This window comes from Gobio gobio, assembly GCF_949357685.1.
Source record: "Gobio gobio genome assembly, chromosome: 3".
NCBI lineage: Eukaryota > Metazoa > Chordata > Actinopteri > Cypriniformes > Gobionidae > Gobio > Gobio gobio.
In genome coordinates, this window is record NC_137099.1 from 49,167,368 (window position 1) to 49,186,931 (window position 19,564).

General features: G+C 36.5%; 1 protein-coding gene across 1 annotated transcript in view; it reads left to right on the plus strand.

The window, feature by feature from the left end:
• The window catches only part of tubgcp3 (tubulin gamma complex component 3), a 33,453-nt gene extending 20,708 nt beyond the window's left edge, over positions 1-12,745 (plus strand). The window contains exons 13-22 of the mRNA XM_079812218.1: positions 720-828; positions 3,827-4,016; positions 4,132-4,267; positions 4,365-4,433; positions 6,716-6,851; positions 6,943-7,031; positions 7,116-7,247; positions 7,369-7,509; positions 8,621-8,737; positions 11,431-12,745. Coding sequence (XP_079668344.1) covers positions 720-828; positions 3,827-4,016; positions 4,132-4,267; positions 4,365-4,433; positions 6,716-6,851; positions 6,943-7,031; positions 7,116-7,247; positions 7,369-7,509; positions 8,621-8,737; positions 11,431-11,592 — 1,281 coding nt within the window. The 3' untranslated portion in view covers positions 11,593-12,745. The remainder of the gene's footprint in view (positions 1-719; positions 829-3,826; positions 4,017-4,131; positions 4,268-4,364; positions 4,434-6,715; positions 6,852-6,942; positions 7,032-7,115; positions 7,248-7,368; positions 7,510-8,620; positions 8,738-11,430) is intronic.
• Positions 12,746-19,564: the final 6,819 nt, after the last annotated feature.

Consider the following 19,564-nt stretch of genomic DNA (forward strand, 5'->3'; position numbering starts at 1 on the left):
TTCATGGTAGTACATCATGTACTTTACATTGACTTGATCCATGATGGCATAACGTCAGTGTTATTGATCTAGGAATAAGACATGCACAAACAAGATTTTTATGTTTTCTGGGGGGAAAAGTGTTTGCCCATACAGAACTACTACCACAGTGCTAGGGTGTTTTAAGTGGGTACTCGTTCATAAATATTTGTTATAAAAATTACAAATTGAAAATGTTACAAATAATACACTTGTAGGTACAATAATATTTTGTATTTTATTTATATAAATTATAGAATATGTGTTATTATTGTAATGTATTTCTTATAAATATATTGTGCCTGTACTCATTTAATATTTATTATAAAAACTATTTAGAATTTATATTATAACGAGCACAACAAATAATTAATTTGTATAACAATGTCTAGTTTTATATATATACATATTTACAGACAATATATTAATAAAAGTATAGTTTGAATATAATAATGCATTATATTTTATGTGTATGTGTGTGTGTATATAAATAACATTTTATTATTATTATTATTATAACCTATATTTACCACTCAGGACACTTTTCACAGCCAAGCAGCACTCACATTTTCCTCTTAAATAGCAAAAACACAGTTTGATTGTTTAATGCAAGACATTGCCTTACAGTGTTTCATCTTCAGATTAAATGAGCATATAATGATGCCATCTGATGTGTTTTCTTCCTTTCTGCCCTTCTCCAGGTGCTACTCATTGGCAAATCCATCAACTTCCTGCATCAGGTTTGTCACGACAGGACGCCGCCGGGAAAGATCATGCCCGCCTCCAAATCCACTGACTCTCCCAAAGACGGTGAGCTGGCGCTAATGTAGTTGCTTAAAATAGCTGCATTTATGCTTGCTAATGCGATTATTTGTGTCCATAATGGCAGCTAATAGTTAAATAACCTGCTGAAAGTAAGGGATGGAGAAAGAGGAGAGAGAAGGATTGATCTGTTGTGGAGGAAAGTGGTGTTTTTGACTGGCCGTCTATGGTGTAGTTGTCCATATCGACGCTGGCTGTATTTAACGTCTTTGCTAGCATGGCTAATCAATGCTCTTAGCCTCCAACGCACATCTCTGTCCTTCAGTGGGATTCTAGAAGGTTCTTTATTTTCTGGTGTCTCTTTCTTACTCTGCATTGACTTTGTCTGTGTGTGTTTTTCTGGCCTCAAGGCCGTTTGCTCTTTACATGTATATCCTTTGTATAACCTAATCTGGCAAACAATGCAGTCATGTAGACCATAATTTTGTAAACCTTTTTTAAACAGTCACAGCCAAGGTTATTATAGTTCCTATTTTCCTGGTATTTGTTTGGTACTAATTAATGTACTTTTAATACAAGCTTTGTTTTAGTTTCTGTATTGGTTTTAATAGTTTTCAAAATGACCCCCCCCCAGTTCTTATCCTTTTATTGTTAAAGAATCAATTAAATGACATATATTTACATGTAAAATTATTAAAATCCTACGTTTAAAGACTTCTTTACATTGGAATAAAAGCACAGTAGCTGCACCTGTCATATAAAGGACAAATACATAAAAAATCACATCTATAGGAAACCATTTATAAGGTCAGTGCATCTGCCACAAGATTTTGTTTTATTTTATGCACTCTTTTAGTTTACTTTCATTTGATTAGATTTTTCCTTTTTTTTATAATTATGTATTTTTAATTAAATTATTATTAAATTATATTATTTTTCCATTCAAAATATTTATTACTAACCTTGTCAATCATATAGACATTTTCTATACGTATTGATACTGAAATATCTAAAACTGTTCCAATGCCATACACATTTCCCACAAGATCGATACACTGATACCAGTTGCGCAGGCGTGAACAGAGAGTTGACATACGGCCGCTTTCTCTCAATCAGTCTCATTCGCTCCGGTTGAATAGTGTTGCTGTTACAGGCCTGATTTTCAGTGCGGGATTGTGGGTATGTGTATAGTTTTACTCATTCCCACAGGTTTTGTTCTCACACCCAAAGTGAGCACACACAAAGCTGCCTCTCAAACAACTCTCGAGTACGAAATTGAGTTCTTCAAATATACATAAAATTGTCAAAATGTCCGTCTTGGTCCGTTATTATTACTTAAGTGAATGTAAACAGTTGAGAAATAAAATGCATGTGTAACAGTATATTGAAACGATCCAGTCAGTCTTAAAGTGACAGCAGCCTAATAAACCTGCTGTTGTCTGTCATTAAATGTTCATCAGACAACAAAAGACACTCACTGCTCTGGACTGAATAACTTTTGTAACTTTAATTGTAATAACTAATCTGTATTTAATTTTTACAATGAAGACATCCAGTGGTATTTTACATTACTTTCTGTTGTATTTCTGTACCTGAATGCTACTGTTAGACCTACCTATAAAACTTAAAGCCATGTTTATTTAGCTTTTTGTATTTAAAAAATGCTGCTGAATGCTACTGTTAGAACAGTATTTGTGCTATCATTTGTTATTTATTTATTTTATTAGTGACTGTTTACCTTTTTTTGTAAATTAATTTCAAAGTTTGAAATCAGTCTTCTTTGTGCAGTGTGTAAGTAAGATACTTTATTGTCATTGTACCAGTACAAGTACAACAAAATTTAGAATGGCAAATCTCATAACAGAAAAAAAAGACATTTACTCATTGACTATAAATATACACATTAAAATACATAAAATAACTCTAAAAACATATTGCACAATGTATAAAAAGTAGGGGTGTAACGTTTCACTTGTTTTCTCGATGCATCGATTACAAATCCTGACGATGCATATGCATCGATCTTGAAACGTGTATTTTGAATAGTTTATTTCGGCCGATAATCGATTTAAAATGCTAAGAATCGAATTAATCGCAATTCAATAGCGATTCAGCATTCTGTATCCTGGATGGGTGGGATCCATGATGATGCTGCTAGCCTTTGTGTATAACCGATCGGCATAGACCGTATCCAAACTCGGGAGCTCAGTACCTATGATGTGCTGTGCTGTTTTAACAACACTGTAAAGTTCTTTGTGATTTTCGCCAGTACAGCTAGCATACCACACAGTAATCCCATAGGAAAGAATACTCTTTATGGTACAATGATAGAAATTAATTAAAAGCTGTGTGAGTAACCTGGCCTGCTTCAAGAATAGCCTTTCTTGGGCTTTTTTAACCAAATGAGAAGTATTGATGGACCAAGAAAGATCTTTCGTAATGTAGACTCCAAGAAATTTGATGTAATTTACCCTCTCCACTTCCTCTCCATTAACAAACAACGGTGAATGAGTGGTCTTCGTAGACCTCCTGAAGTCTATGATGATCTCTTAGTTTTTTTTTTGGTGTTCAGGACCAAATTATGGTCTGTACACCAATGAGTTAGATGTTTAACCTCTACTCTGTAGGCTGTTTCTTAATTTTCTGAGATGAGGCCGACAATAGTATCATCAGCAAACTGTCTCATGTTGACTGTCTCATGTCTCTTGAGGAGACTGATTTAAATGCTTGATTTATATGGATTACTGTTACGATGCGTCATGTACTTTTTGAAGCTTGATTGTTTCAATGGACGGACAAAAGATTGAGATATGTATATGAACTGTGGTATTGAAAAGGGTATGGAGTATTGATATTTTTCAAGGTATTGTATCGAAATTCCTATATTGTGACAATGCTATTATTTATTATGATCTAAAATGAGTTATGTCTTTGAAAAAAATGAACAAATGGAAGTTCTTTCTTGCTCTGCCTCATCCTCTTCACTTTTTTTTTCCATTCCTCTTTTTCTCTCATTCTCATTTAACACCCTGTATATCTTTCTCAGCGACCGAATTGTTCACTGATCTGGAAGGGGCCTTTCAGAGTAAGATTGATGCTGCATATTTTGAGACCAGTAAGTATCTGTTAGATGTGTTGAATAAGAACTACCAACTGCTGGAGCATCTTCAGGCCATGAGGAGATACCTTCTGCTGGGCCAGGGAGACTTCATCCGACATCTCATGGACCTGCTCAAGTAAGTTTGTTTGTGTAGCTTGACATATGCTTGATTTCATCATTGATTTATGACCAATCTTTCTCCTTCAGTAAGAACATTCATCCATCTCTTTTTATCTCTCGCTTTCTTTCAGGCCAGAGTTGGTGAGGGCTGCCACCACTCTTTACCAACACAATCTAACCGGTATCCTGGAGACCGCTGTCAGGGCAACCAATGCCCAGTTTGACAGTCCTGAGATACTAAAGAGGCTTGATGTCCGGCTACTTGAGGTACTGAGAAGAAACCGAGCCAAACAAATACCTGATGGCAAATTTCAGTTGATAATTGTGTATCACTGATATGGATCTGGTCTCCTGTTTTGTCCAGGTTTCTCCTGGGGACACTGGTTGGGACGTCTTCAGTTTGGATTATCATGTAGAGGGGCCCATTGCCACGGTAAATGTGTGGCTTAATCTTCATCAATACAGACAGCTGAAGTCCGCGTGGACCGTCTGCACCCAGCAAGAGTGTTCTAGCCCATTTAAATACATTTTGTTATAATCTTCTGCTCACAGAAGTTTACACTTCTTTACAAACATTAAGGCCTAGTCCACAGGTACACGGGTATTTTTATAAAGAGTTTTTCCCTCCGTTTAAAATCGCATCCACATGAAATGCGAAACGCGCTATGATTTGCTGTCAAGAGCATTCCAAACCAACAGGTGGCAATTTAACCCTAACCGTAAAGCTGACCAATCAGAAGCCTGGAAAAAAGAGTTATTGCCGGTTTCCGATTCTGATGCAACAAGCCAAAATCTCCGGTTTCACTGTCCACACGACACCACTGCAACCGGCGTTTCAGTGTCCGGATACTGCGTTTGCGTGTGGACGAAGGGCCAAACCGCAAAGAAAAAGCTGTGGTTTTGAAAATACCCGTGTTCGTGTTGCCATAAACTTCTGTTCACGTAAGTTAAACTTTACAAACACTAATAACACTTACTGTTAACCTATAACTCATTCAGGTCATTTTTGACCTGGAAGAGGTTTTGCATATTTTTAGCAGAGGTGTAGTCAAGAGCCTGACCAAGGCCCATACAAGAATCAGGCGATACATTTATTGCAGCATTGATTTATAATATTCAGAATCCATTAATGAGAAGTTAATAATCACATACAATATCGTTTTTCTTGAATAATATAATATATATATATATATATATATATATATATATATATATATATATATATATAATCTCATCCTAACATAGTTCCAAACCAATAAAACTTTCGCTCATCTTCGGAACACAAATGAAGATATTTTCAATGAAATCAGAGATATTTCTGTGTCTCCATTGAAAGTCTATTCACATTAAACGCTTCAAAGCAGGGGTGTGTCAAGCTCCTTTTAGTTTGAGGGCCGGATGGGCAAAATGTAACGTGTAATATGTGGGCTGAATCACCACCTTCTTTTCTTTTTTTTAACCTTAGTACACTGATAGTTACATTTAATATTACCTTACGAACTACAAATTAATTTGCAAGAAAACTAGAAAAACACTGCTCTTTGAAAACTGCATTTGTTTTTGCAGCGAAAAGACTTTATTACATTTTTTTAATTTTTTTAATATTTTTTAGTAGTTATGCACCAATTTTGAATGATTTTTTACAAGAAAATTGGCAGATTCTGATGTTTTTCTTTAAGAAATTGTATTTGTTGTTTATATTTGTTCTATAACAGGACTATGACCTTAAACAAAAAAAATTTTGTAAACATTTTGATATAGTTGAATAGTTGTTTTTTTTTATTTAAATTAGATTGTATAAGTTCAAGATACCTACTCTCTGACAGTAGGTGGCGCTTATGGGACAGCAGCAATACGGTGGTTCCTTGGTTACCGCTGTACACAAAGCAGAGCTGCGCTTATAAATAGGCTACTACATTATACAGAGATAAGAGGAAAAGAAAATGACATCGAAACTTCTGAAAACAGTCAGTTCCCTTCAGAGCTATATTCATATAAACCCCAATTATTCCTATATTTCGCAAACAGTGAGCTTGTGCCTGGTACAGTATTATCTCTGCTGGCACGTTTGTGTTTTCCTCTTTGCATCCGCCTTCAGCATGTCCCGTCTCTGGCCTGTGTTAACGTCCTGTTTACAGACTTGGTAATATTTTCACACAAAACGCAGAAAGCTCAAAAATGCTGGTGTGACATGAGAATGAGCCTCATTGGTTCTTGCGGGTCTAGCAATCATGCTTGAGCTTCCGATTGCCATATTTGAGTGCTCTATGCATGTTCGCTGATCAATGTTTATGTGAATAAAAGCCTAAATTAAATAGGTTCTTCCTATAAAGTGATCTATAACCGTTCTATTTATATGGATTTCTTTTACAATCTCTTTATGAACATTAAAAGGTGTCCGAATTTTGAATTTCTCCATTGAGACTTTCAATGAAGGGACAGCAATCCCTCAGATTTTATTAAAAATATATTTTTGAGCTATGAACAAAAATCATATGGGTTTGGGATGACAATGTAAATCATTGAGTAAATGATGACCATGTTCATTTTTTTGGTGAACTAACCCATTAAATGTAAACTATACATTTTTCATACTGTCCATTATATTGTTTTGATGCCTAAATCGAATTGTAGCATTTAAAATGATTTTATCGAATGGGCAATTTTTTTATAACAGTGCATCCCTAACCACAATGTATGTCATTCCTGCGCCAGGTGTTCACCCGTGAGTGTATGAGCCACTACCTGCGTGTGTTCAACTTCCTGTGGAGGGCTAAAAGAATGGAGTACATCCTCACAGACATTTGGAAGGGTCAAATGTGTAATGCCAAACTGCTGAAGAGCATGCCGGGTGAGTGCAGTTTTCAGTTTTTGAACCAACGTAACTTTGAGATCTACATTTCTCAGCAGACAGATAAGACGTCTGTTGTGTATTTGCACAGAGCTCTCTGGCGTACTGCACCAATGTCATGTTCTCGCTTCCGAGATGGTTCACTTCATCCATCAGATGCAGTATTATATCACATTTGAGGTACGTCCCTCTTGACTTTTTCTTGTTTCTCATTCAAAACAGTTGAGCCGTATTATTAATTGTAGTGTGCGTGTGTCACTGTAGGTGTTGGAATGCTCTTGGGATGAGTTGTGGAATAAGGTCCAGCAGGCACAGGATCTGGATCACATTATTGCAGCTCATGATGTTTTTCTGGACACCATCATTTCTCGCTGCCTACTGGATGTGAACAACAGGGTACGATGCACTTTACTCAGGGTGATTTGTGTACCAGTGGTGGTCACTCGCACTTATCCTCATTTTCTTAACTCGATTGTCCTCTGTGTGTGTGTGTGTGTGTGTGTGTGTGTGTGCGCAGTCTCTGTTGAATCAGTTGCGTGCAGTGTTTGATCAGATCATTGAGTTCCAGAACGCTCAGGACACGCTGTACCGCTCCGCTCTAGAAGAGCTGCAGCTACGCATCCAATTCGAGGACAAGAAGAGACAGAGAGAAGAGATGGTATGTACAGAGAGAAAGAAACAATTCCACACATTAAATGTTAAAAAGTTGATATTGCTATAGTTGTGCTTTCCACTGTATGCAGAATTCAAAATTCATTGACTCATTCTGTCAGGTGAAATGAGTATATTTCATCAGAAATTAATATATCTTACTGGCCATGAAACTGGCTTTACAGCGCAAATAATGCACATTTTTGGGCATTATTTGTCTATGATTTGTCTATTATCATTATCTATGAAAGAAGTAAAGTACTTTTATAACCTCCAGAAAGCTTTTTGTAAGTGCAATACTGTAACCAAATATTGCTTGTAGAGAATTATTTTTTAAAAATGTTGTTTTTTTATGCATTTAGGAATTTTTTTATTTGTGCTTTTTTTTTTTCCTGCAAGGACACGTTAAATTGATCATAGGTGCCTAATTTCAAATAAATACTTTTCTTTTAAGCTATTCAATCAAAGAATCCGGAATAAATAAGTTTCCACACACACACAAATGAAGCAGTTTAACATTTATAATAAAAATTAATGTTTCTTGAGCAGCAAATCAGCACATTAGAATGATTTCTGAAGGATCATGTGACACTGAAGACTAGAGTCATGATGCTGAAAACAGAATACATTACATTTTAAAAATACATGTTCAATAGAAAAGTTATTTTAAATTCTAACAAATTGTCACCAAAATTACTTTATTTTTTGGTCAAATAATAGCATAAAAGACGTTTCAAAGCATTGTTAAACATTTTTACGACTCTGAATGCTCAAAAACAAAGTTGGCCATTGCTATAACTATATGTTCAAAGCAAGCAAGGCTTCTTATAGGCCAGAGCATTCCTAATGCTTAAAGTCACATGTTCAGGGTGTCCAGCACTGGAATGAAGAATTATGATCCACTCTTTTATTTGACTCTAGAAAGTGGCCATTAGCAAATGTATAGGTCAAAACCAGAGTGGATGCTCCTTTTACAAGGATGTTTATTTTCTATTGCCATTGATTTTTTTTTAATCTTCTCGTGTCAGCTAAATTTGCTGTGAAAGTAAACAAAGGCAAAAGAGTGCCAGAGTGTTTCTTTGTGTGTTTGTTTATAGCTCTGTGTATGTGTGTTTCAGGGCGAGTGGGGTGTAACAGCAGAGCAGGACGCAGAGGAGAACAGACGTGTACAGGAGTTTAAAGACACCATACCAAAAATGTGCTCTCAACTCAGATTACTCACACACTTCTATCAGGTACCCTACACAGCCTTTCATACACTTCAATATGCTCGCCCAATAAACCAATACCATTTCATGCCTGCGTGAAAAAGTGCTGAACCAGCAGGTGAGAGAACATGCTTAATGGTGTTTAGTAGAGCGTTTTATGCTGATCCACACATTACATATGCAATGCTCAAACACTAAATGGGAGTCTTACACTGTTACAGCAGAACGTGGTCTGTTCTCGCCACATATCATGCTAGATAATAATGTAATGTGAACATTAATTAATTTAAATTTAATTCTTGAAAATACATATGCTTTAGAACTTTTGGAATATAAATGTAATCAGTGTATATCAAGACATGCACATTCTTTTCTCACTGTAATCTTGCTGGAGATATGAAACATACATCATTGGATTGTCCATTTCATTATTAATCAGATTTTGGTAGCACTTTATTTTGATTGTCCCTTTGGAACATTTTGTTGATCTTTGCAACTACATGTCTACTAATTCTCATTAGAGTGTTAGTAGACTTTCTGGTTAATATCTGCTAACTCTTTATTGTGGTGGTCTTCCAACAGACATTCTATTGACTATAAGTTACTTTGCAAGTACAACTTATTCCAACTTTCTAACAGTCTACTAATACTCTACTAACACTCTAATGAGAGTTAGTAAACATGTAGGTGCAATGTTACTTATAGTCAACAGAATGTGTTAAAGGAACACCACTATTTTTGAAAATAGTCTCATTTTCCAACTCCCCTAGAGTTAAACAGTTGAGTTTTACAGTTTTCAAGTCCATTCAGCCGATCTCCGGGTCTGGCGGTAGCACTTTTAGCATAGCTTAGCATAGATCAATGAATCTGATTAGACCGTTAGCATCTCGCTCAAAAATGACCAAAGAGTTTAGATATTTTTCCTATTTAAAACTTGACTCTTCTGTAGTTACATCGTGTACTAAGACTCACAGAAAATGAAAAGTTTTCTAGGCCGATATGGCTAGGAACTATACTCTCATTCCTGCATAATCAAGGAACTTTGCTGCCGTACCATGAGTGCAGCGGCGCAATGATATTACACAGCGCCTGAAAATAGTCCCCAGCTAGGTAACCTCCAACGTGACCGGGACTAAGTTTGTGTAGTTGCAGGTATTCCGGTTCAAATAGATATGGGTCTGGATCTGCACCAAAGTAAATATCTTCTGAATTGTCTCTCACAAATGTCTCCATTACAAGTTACGCTCTCTGTGCAAGCAGGACGTTGGTTATGTTGACGGAAGTTAGCCTTTTTCCAGGCGCTGTGTAATATCTTTGCGCCGCTGCACTCATGGTACGGCAGCAAAGTTCCTTGATTATTACACAGGAAAGAGTGTATAGTTCCTAGTCATATCGGCCTAGAAAAATCTAAACTTTTCATTTTCTGTCGGTCTTAGTACACGATGTAACTACAGAAGAGTCAAGTTTTAAATAGGAAAAATATCGAAACTCTTTGGTCATTTTTGAGCGAGATGCTAACGGTCTAATCAGATTCAATGATCTATGCTAAGCTATGCTAAAAGTGCTACCGCCAGGCCCAGAGATCGGCTGAATTTAATTGAATACGGTAAAACTCAACTGTTTAACTCTAGTGGAGTTGGAAAATGAGCCTATTTTCAAAAATGGTGCCGTGTTCCTCTACTTTAAGGGACCATCACAATAAAGTGAAACCTAGAATTTTCATGTAAATGCATGGATGTATTTTTTTTTTTTAATCTCTTTGCAGTATACCAATGTCTTGACAATTACTGATAATTATTTTATGTAAAAATAAAAAAATATATAATGCATGTTTAAAAAATGACATGTATTACAGTTGAGTTTACATGAGTTATAAAATAAATAGCGATTAATCGCATCCAAAATAAAAGTTTGTGTTTACATATGTGTATGTACTGTTTATAATTATTGTGTGTGTGTATATATAAATGCATACACATATATGTATGTAATTATACACCGAACACACACATATATTATGTAAACACAAACTTTTGGATGCGATTTAATTGATTTGACAGCACTATAAAAATAAAATGAAATTATAAATAATACTTTATATTAATTTATAATTTATATTTAAAAAGATGAATGAATATTTTTGAAAACCTTTTGAAACCTGACATAATTATTATTATTTTTTTTTTAAATGGAAACAAATTAGCCCTGAAAAGATATTTGTAATGAAAAGTTTGGTTAGTTGCACTGGATTTCGTAAGTGTAAGTTTATTGCTGATGTAAATTTTATTATTTAGAAATTTGCATATATTACAGTGGAGTTAAGCTAATGAATATTAATACGAAGAATAAAGGATTGAAACCTTACATAAAAAGGGCTTACTATGAAGCATATTGGAAAAACTGGATATCTTATCTGAACACAAATTGAGATGTATGTCTTGTATGTTTTTCTCCTCTCCTCTCCTCTCCTCTCCTCTCCTCTCCTCTCCTCTCCTCTCCAAAACTGCTAATGTAATAACAGCGATTATATTGTACAAATTTGTTCAATGACTATTAACAGTATATGTACTGTAACATTATTAGCTTATGGATAAATTTCATCCTCCGATACGAAGAGATAGAAATGATGTCTTGGCATCAGATGACATTTTTACAAATGTCTGAAGCTCGAGCCCTGGATATAACCCAGAGATGCCTTCTTTCTTCCTCTTGTCCTTTAGGGCATAGTGCAGGAGTTTCTGCGGCTGCTAATGACCTGCTCTGATGAGAGTCTTCAGTTCCTCAGTTTCCGTCTGGACTTCAACGAACATTATAAGGCCCGTGATCCACGGCTGAGGCCTTCGCTAGGGGCCACAAGAGGGAGACGAAGCTCCAACATCTGACCTTGCAGACTTTGGGAAAGTTAATGTTATTTGGGGGCCGCGTCAAGAGACTGTTTATTAATAGGGCTACTCAGAACTCTTCTGCCGCTCTGTAAGAAACTTATATAACAGGGAAATTGTTTATAGAATATCCTATGGCCAAATGATTTGAGTCACACATAATTGACTATCTAGTGGTTTTACAGTGTAACTGTCAGTAGCACAAGGTCGCAGGTCTGTTGTGGGTTCTTTTCAGTTGTGTAGTTAATGTGTGAATACTAGTTTTTTGTTTTGTTTTTGTAAAGATTTGTTTTTGTTTACATTTTTGATAATATTTAAGTCCATTTGTTGAGATTTTTTTTCTTCTAGTGCCCTTCTCTTCAAAGTCTCCAGATGTCAAGAAAATACTGACACATCTGATTGGCTGTAATGTCCGTTTAATTTCTCTGGTGCTTTTGTACCATCCTCTGGTTCTGGATCAGTGTTGAAAGAACCTTTTTCCTCTCGTGTCCATTTTCATTATTATATTTTTTGTTGTTGTTGTTTGTAATTATACAGGCTGTGACCTTTGTACTGAGTGTAAAAAAAAAAAGGAACCTTAAATGTCGACCAGTTCTTTAATTTATATGAATGGACCTGTTAAATAACATGCACTTAGATGAACTACATGACCTCTGTAAGATCCTGTACATGTAAAATCAATTACCCACAATGCTGTGTGATCTTAACAAGCCTCAGGTTGATACTGTGAGGACAAAGTTACTATTCTGAAGTATTTGATCATTATGGGCAAGATTATAGATCGCTGTTGTAGTGTTTTTCCCTTGTCGGTCCCATGTTCATGAAATGCATTGATGGAATTGGCTTGGTAAAGCTGGTGAAAATCGGTCTCTGTCTCTCCCTCCTCCCCCGTAGTGCGCACTTACATGGCGAACATGAAAATGGACTGATAAATTAATTTTGTCGTTGGATTCAGTGGAAAAGATACTGAGATGTCCCTGGAACTGTTTTTATCTGTATTTTAATGTGTCACTGGGAATCGAGGGTGAAGGAGAGTAAAATGATTGTCCATTAAAGGGTTTCAAACTCTTTCTGCACTGTGTACAAAGCAGAATTCAAAATGAACAAACATCCTGTCATTCTTTTCTTGAACAAATAAACCGTTTTTTATACAAAAAAAATGTTTTTTTTGGTTGCTTTCTATTTCCTTTCCAATTCAAAGTGCCAGTATTGATAAATAGCTGGTTCACAATGAAACCATGTAAGCAAGAGATTTTATGACTAATAACTTTTAAGGCTTAAATTAATTTTGAAGATAAGAACTGACAAACCTATTTAACTGAATGCTTTTGTGAAGTTGGTATATTTAAGTTCACTTCAGGCTTTGTTTTTGCCTTAAAATTACAGCCTAAATAAAACAGCTGAAAAGATTACTAATAAAAAGCTTGGTTAGACGTTATGCAGTTGTAAATAAAGGGAAAGAGTGTGCCTTAACGCAATTTAGTGGCATAAAACATGGAAATAATTTGTCGGTTTTATATTTTTGTTTACTATATTTATTTGCTTTGTTAGTGTCGTTGTGGGTTTTGGTTCTTTTGCTGTTGTCGGCCATAAGGACCTTTGAAATAACTGAAAACATTTGGCGAGGTGATATGGGACTGTAATGCGGTCAAGACCTGCCTGGAACTACTTTAGCTGTGCCAATCCCGTAGTATAAAGTAAATTATATATTTTTTGTAATGGGATGTGTATTGTATGTGTGTAAAATTAGATATTTTGCATGCAACCCTGTTACCTCATAATTTCCCCCATAAAATAATAGCTGGACCCTACAGGTGAAAAAACAGGTATGTCCATTTTCTAATTGTTTACACAAATTGCAGTGTTCGTTTGTCAAATGCAACCACTCTGAGCTCTTCATCTAAGTTAGTTATTCAAGGGGGGGGAAGCAACATAGGCCTACTATTTACTATATTTAATTCGTGGCGTGGGAAATATAAGTAAAGACAAACCAACCTTTGGTCCAACAACATAAATACTTCGTTTATAAAAAAAAAATGTTTATTTTTAGTTCAGTCGCAGATTTTTTTTGGACAATCTATGAACTGTTGTTCACAGCAACGTATTTTCACGTCTATCAACAAAACGCCCGTTAAAATCCGATTGGCGCCATTTTGTTAGTGTAGCAGTGTAGGTACCTAAATTTACTAACTAGTCCATATATCGTGGATTGCAGATTAATAATAGTATATTAATATCGTTGCACTCGTGTTGATTGTTCCTATGCCTGTTGTAAACTGTATTTTTCTTAACGGAAGCTTAAAGCTAATCTACAAGTAAGATTAAACAATTTCAAAGCAAGTCAATATTTTATGTCCATGTATTAATTTCACATATATATCATATATCGTGGTTTATTTTGCAATAATATCTCTCTCCACGGAAACGCCAACGTCATGGCATCTTGTAATTCTGCTTTTCTACCACAAGGTGTCGGCATGTTCCAAAACTACAGATAATATCTGGGCTCATCTCGAGGTAGACCACTCAGGTAGGCCAATGCAGCACTAAACTCATCCATGTTTCTTTGTGCTACATTTGTGCAGTTATTTGCTTTAACAGTATGAAAGAAAGTGAGACATTTAATATTCATGAAAACATTCTCACAACATACCAGAATCAAAAATAACTGAATTAACCCAAAATAAACCCAAATGTCCTTTCTTGACCTTAATGATGATTTATAAAGCCTCACTGATGAGCTGCCCTCAGATCATCCATCAGATGTGAGATTTGAGTGCAGTTATTTTCTCAGACTCTGTTCTAGCTGTTAGAGAGGATAATAAATGAATATGACATATCACACACACACACGCAGTTATGCATGATTGCTAATGAGCACATGCATGTTTGTAGGTCACGCCGTCACAGTCTGTTTGTGTGCAGTTTGCATGCATTGCTGTATCATGTAGTGACCTTAATATTACTCATATTTGCATACCTGTGTGTGTATGTTTTTCTATCCTGGTGGGGACTTCAACCTGAATGCAAATGGGGACTGGTGTCAGCGACCGTGGGGACCTAAATTGAGGTCCCCCTGAGGAAATAAGCGTATAAATCCTACAGAATATATATATATTTTTTAAATGTAAAAATGCAGAAAGTTTTGTGTGATGAGTGGGTTTAGGTGTAGGGTTAGTGTAGTGTAGAATATACAGTTTGTACAGTATAAAAACCATTACGTCTATGGAGAGTCCCCACAAAGATAGTAAACCAGTGCGTGCGTGTGTGTGTATGTGTGTGTGCTGAGTGACTCTGCATGGCTGATGCAGAGCGTGAGTGTGTATGTGTGTCAGTGTGTTGCTGTCTCATCCTTGCCGCTTTGCTGAGGCTCTCCTCTCTCTCTCTCTCTCTCTCTCTCTCTCTCTCTCTCTCTCTCTCTCTCTCTCTCTCTGTCTGTCTCTCCAGCATCTCTCTCTCTCTTGCAGCAGCAGCAGCAGTGCTGGTTTGAGCAGCGAGACGGCTTCCTCTCTCCCCCCATCCGAAGCCTTCTCTCCCGAGCAGCAGTGCTGCGTGCCTCCGCTGCTCCTGATTCTCTGCGTCCTGCTCATCATGATCCTGTGGGTGAAGATGGGAAAGGACTCTCTGGAAGAGCTCATCAGACGACTCACGGTTATCGTACATAAAATCGGTAGGAGGAGCTGTGAGTGTGTGTGTGTGTGCGTGAATCAGTGGTATTGCAGGAAAGATGGGAACTGTAGCTCAAGGTTGTTTGCAGCTTTGTTTGTCTTTGCTTTAGTAAATATTTGCTGAGAACGTGTTGTATTGATTTTACATCTGAATAAATTAAACCTGTGAAACCACAACAGCTGTTATATTTAGTTATGTTTAGTTGCTCAAAATTGTTGCTGTTGATTGGCATCATTTATATGCCTTTTTGAATTTGAAATTCAAAGTCTGGATGAAAACATTTTCAACATTCATAATTAGATTTTAGACATTTGAACTTCAATTAGAATATGAAATTGGGATTTTTAATGTGATTAGATTTTGATTAGATTAGAATTATTTGTACGTTGCATTCAATTGTTTTTTTTATTTATTATTATTTAATATTGAAAGCAAAAGAATGAGAGAATGGTGCCTTTTTAATAAGCTTTTAATTTTTATGTTCAGGAATAGAAAATGGATAAACAGCTTGAATATTTTATTTCCACATGCAGGACGGGGATGAAATGCCCCTTTTCACTGGTCAACCAACGATTGAACTGTGCCTTCATCAGTTCTTCCTCAGTAACAGAATAATAGTCATCTGCTGCTATAGTTGCACAGATTGTTAAAGTGTTAATACAAAAAATAATTACCTGAGTTTTTGTTTTCAGTATTAAATAATAATTTTAAAAAATGAATGCAACATACGGACTGACCCAGAGTGTAATACAAACTTTAAATATGAATTTTGAATTTGAATTTTGAATTTTGAGCTGTAGACTTTCTTTCTCTTGCTCTTTCTTATTTATGTCTGTGATGAGTAACCCTATCTGTGTTTTTATGAGGTCTTCCTCCTCTCATTCTCTGAGGAGTTCTGTTTCCCTTCATCTGAGCAGTCTGCCACTGGCAGTGAGCTAAAAACATACGCGGACACAATGAAGCAGCAAACACACGAAACGTAGTAGCACCCTTTCTCACATTCATGGTCTTTCAAAAATATGATATGTCTATAAATGGGTCATCCTTTAGTCAAGAGGTTATGGCCTGTAGCGTTCTGGTGTATAAAGAGACATGTTACTGTTTACACTATGATGAACTCACACTCAACCTGCACATGTTCCCACACTCACTTATTTGCTGAAGCTCTACTGAATGAGTTATCACTAGTTTCTACACAGTATTCATACAACCATCAGAAAGCAAGGTAGAATTAATTTATGCTTATTTATTAGACTTTTATGTTTTTAAAGGGAAAACCTAAAGAACTAGACCAGCTGAAAACATTTTTGTGTCTTAATGGAAATCTAAAAATGCTCAAAGATGTATGAGAATTTATAGGTTTAGCACTAGGGGATAGAAAATATCATTAGTTCCTTATAAAAACAGTAGAAACAAATGGAACGCACCCACCATGATAGAAAACAACCCAATGTTGTGATATATCAACATTGATTCAATTTGCAAAACCGAAACAAAAGTCAACTGTCAAGTTGATTCACCCATGAATAAATGTTGAAGTGCCGACTGGGATGCTTGTGTGTTTGTGTGTGACCGCACTAGCAGTTCTGTCTACTATGTTGATCTATGTTTCTCACGTGTCATTTTATGCCTTAAAAATAAAAACTTAAGAGGAACTGGCTAGTGTTTATTAGGTGTTTAAAACTTGGTCTAGCCAAAGAGCTAATGCTGGTCCACAGCTGTCTGCTCATATTCACAATTTCTCTCTCACACACTCACACATGACATAACGTCTGCACTCTAAATGTCACCCATTGTGCAAATCTAGTTTATCACATCTCCCAGCACAGTGACAGTTAGATTTTGAGGTGATCACAGATCTAAATTGTAATTACTGACTAAATCCATTTTCATTTTTGTTATACACAGTTATACACTTTTCGGTGACACAACTGAAGCAAATGCATCTTTCTCTATTGAATATATATATTGCTAATAATTTTGTTGGCTTGACAACGCTGATCTATTTATAGGCATATTACATTTCTAACAGTAATTTCTCCTAGAGCTTTCAAGCTATGACCACCAAACTCAGCAGAGACCTTCGGGATAGTCTGACTCAGTATGCTATAAACATGCAAAAATATGTTAGAAACACGCTAGCAACATGGTAAACCATCCAAGCAATGTGCTTAATTATGATAGCAACATATTTAAAACATACTAACAACATGTTAGCAATAGCTAGGGAAGACATGTCATCAAAGATGTCTCATTTTAGAAAAGCATAGATAAAGCATGCTAGCAGCGTACTAAACAACATTCTAAAACATGCTAGCAATATGCTAAAACATGCTAGCAACGTGTTAACATGCTAGCACTAGGGATGGGATAAAGCATGCTAGCAGCGTACTAAACAACATTCTAAAACATGCTAGCAATATGCTAAAACATGCTAGCAACGTGTTAACATGCTAGCACTAGGGATGGGATAAAGCATGCTAGCAGCGTACTAAACAACATTCTAAAACATGCTTGCAATATGCTAAAACATGCTAGCAACGTGTTAACATGCTAGCACTAGGGATGGGATAAAGCATGCTAGCAGCGTACTAAACAACATTCTAAAACATGCTAGCATTATGCTAAAACATACTAGCAACGTGTTAACATGCTAGCACTAGGGATGGGATAAAGCATGCTAGCAGCATACTAAACAACATTCTAAAACATGCTAGCAATATGCTAAAACATGCTAGCAACGTGTTAACATGCTAGCACTAGGGATGGGATAATGCATGCTAGCAGCATACTAAACAACATTCTAAAACATGCTTGCATTATGCTAAAACATACTAGCAACGTGTTAACATGCTAGCACTAGGGATGGGATAAAGCATGCTAGCAGCATACTAAACAACATTCTAAAACATGCTAGCATTATGCTAAAACATACTAGCAACGTGTTAACATGCTAGCACTAGGGATGGGATAAAGCATGCTAGCAGCATACTAAACAACATTCTAAAACATGCTTGCATTATGCTAAAACATACTAGCAACGTGTTAACATGCTAGCACTAGGGATGGGATAATGCATGCTAGCAGCATACTAAACAACATTCTAAAACATGCTAGCAATATGCTAAAACATGCTAGCAATATGCTAAAACATGCTAGCAACGTGTTAACATGCTAGCACTAGGGATGGGATAAAGCATGCTAGCAGCATACTAAACAACATTCTAAAACATGCTAGCAATATGCTAAAACATGCTAGCAACGTGTTAACATGCTAGCACTAGGGATGGGATAATGCATGCTAGCAGCATACTAAACAACATTCTAAAACATGCTTGCATTATGCTAAAACATACTAGCAACGTGTTAACATGCTAGCACTAGGGATGGGATAAAGCATGCTAGCAGCATACTAAACAACATTCTAAAACATGCTAGCAATATGCTAAAACATGCTAGCAATATGCTAAAACATGCTAGCAACGTGTTAACATGCTAGCACTAGGGATGGGATAAAGCATGCTAGCAGCATACTAAACAACATTCTAAAACATGCTTGCATTATGCTAAAACATACTAGCAACGTGTTAACATGCTAGCACTAGGGATGGGATAAAGCAGAGTCCTGCAACGGGTCGGGTACCCGCGGTTACCCGCGGGTACCCGCAAAAACGTGGCTAAAACGGGTGGATTGTGACATTCCTAAAATTCACGGGCGGGGATGCAGGCGGATAATTAACTCCTCGCGGGCGGGTAGTAGCGCGGGTGAAAAATATGTGCAACATTTGTCTAAATTACCATTACACATAGGCAACAACGACATGACATTTGACCCATCACGTCACCACCACTGCGACAGTGCGACTTTTGTTGATGCTTCTCGTAGCCTAGTTGAAGCGAGCGTTGCAGGAGTATGGATGAAGTAAAAGTAAAGTTGGCGAGTGGAGTATATACAATTGTTGACAACGAGTCTTTAAAGGCAAAATCGGATGTGTGGAGAAAGTGTGGTGTAATAAGAGATCAGGAAAATAACATCATAAGCGGCTTCGCGGCTTGCAAACTTCGAGGAGAAACGCGAACATCAGCTAGCAGGCTCAAGTATAGGCTAGCCTATAATATATTGTTTGTGAGCGACAGGCTCAGGTTTTTTTCTTCTTCCATTAACAGGTCTATTTTCGTAGGCTATAGTTATCAGGTTCCATAGCCTATTTAAGCGCACTTTAGCCTGTTTCATCAGCCCATTCATGACGCTGTTGTGATGTTGTGAGAGGTGCAAGATAAAAAATAAAGCACTTTAATTGGA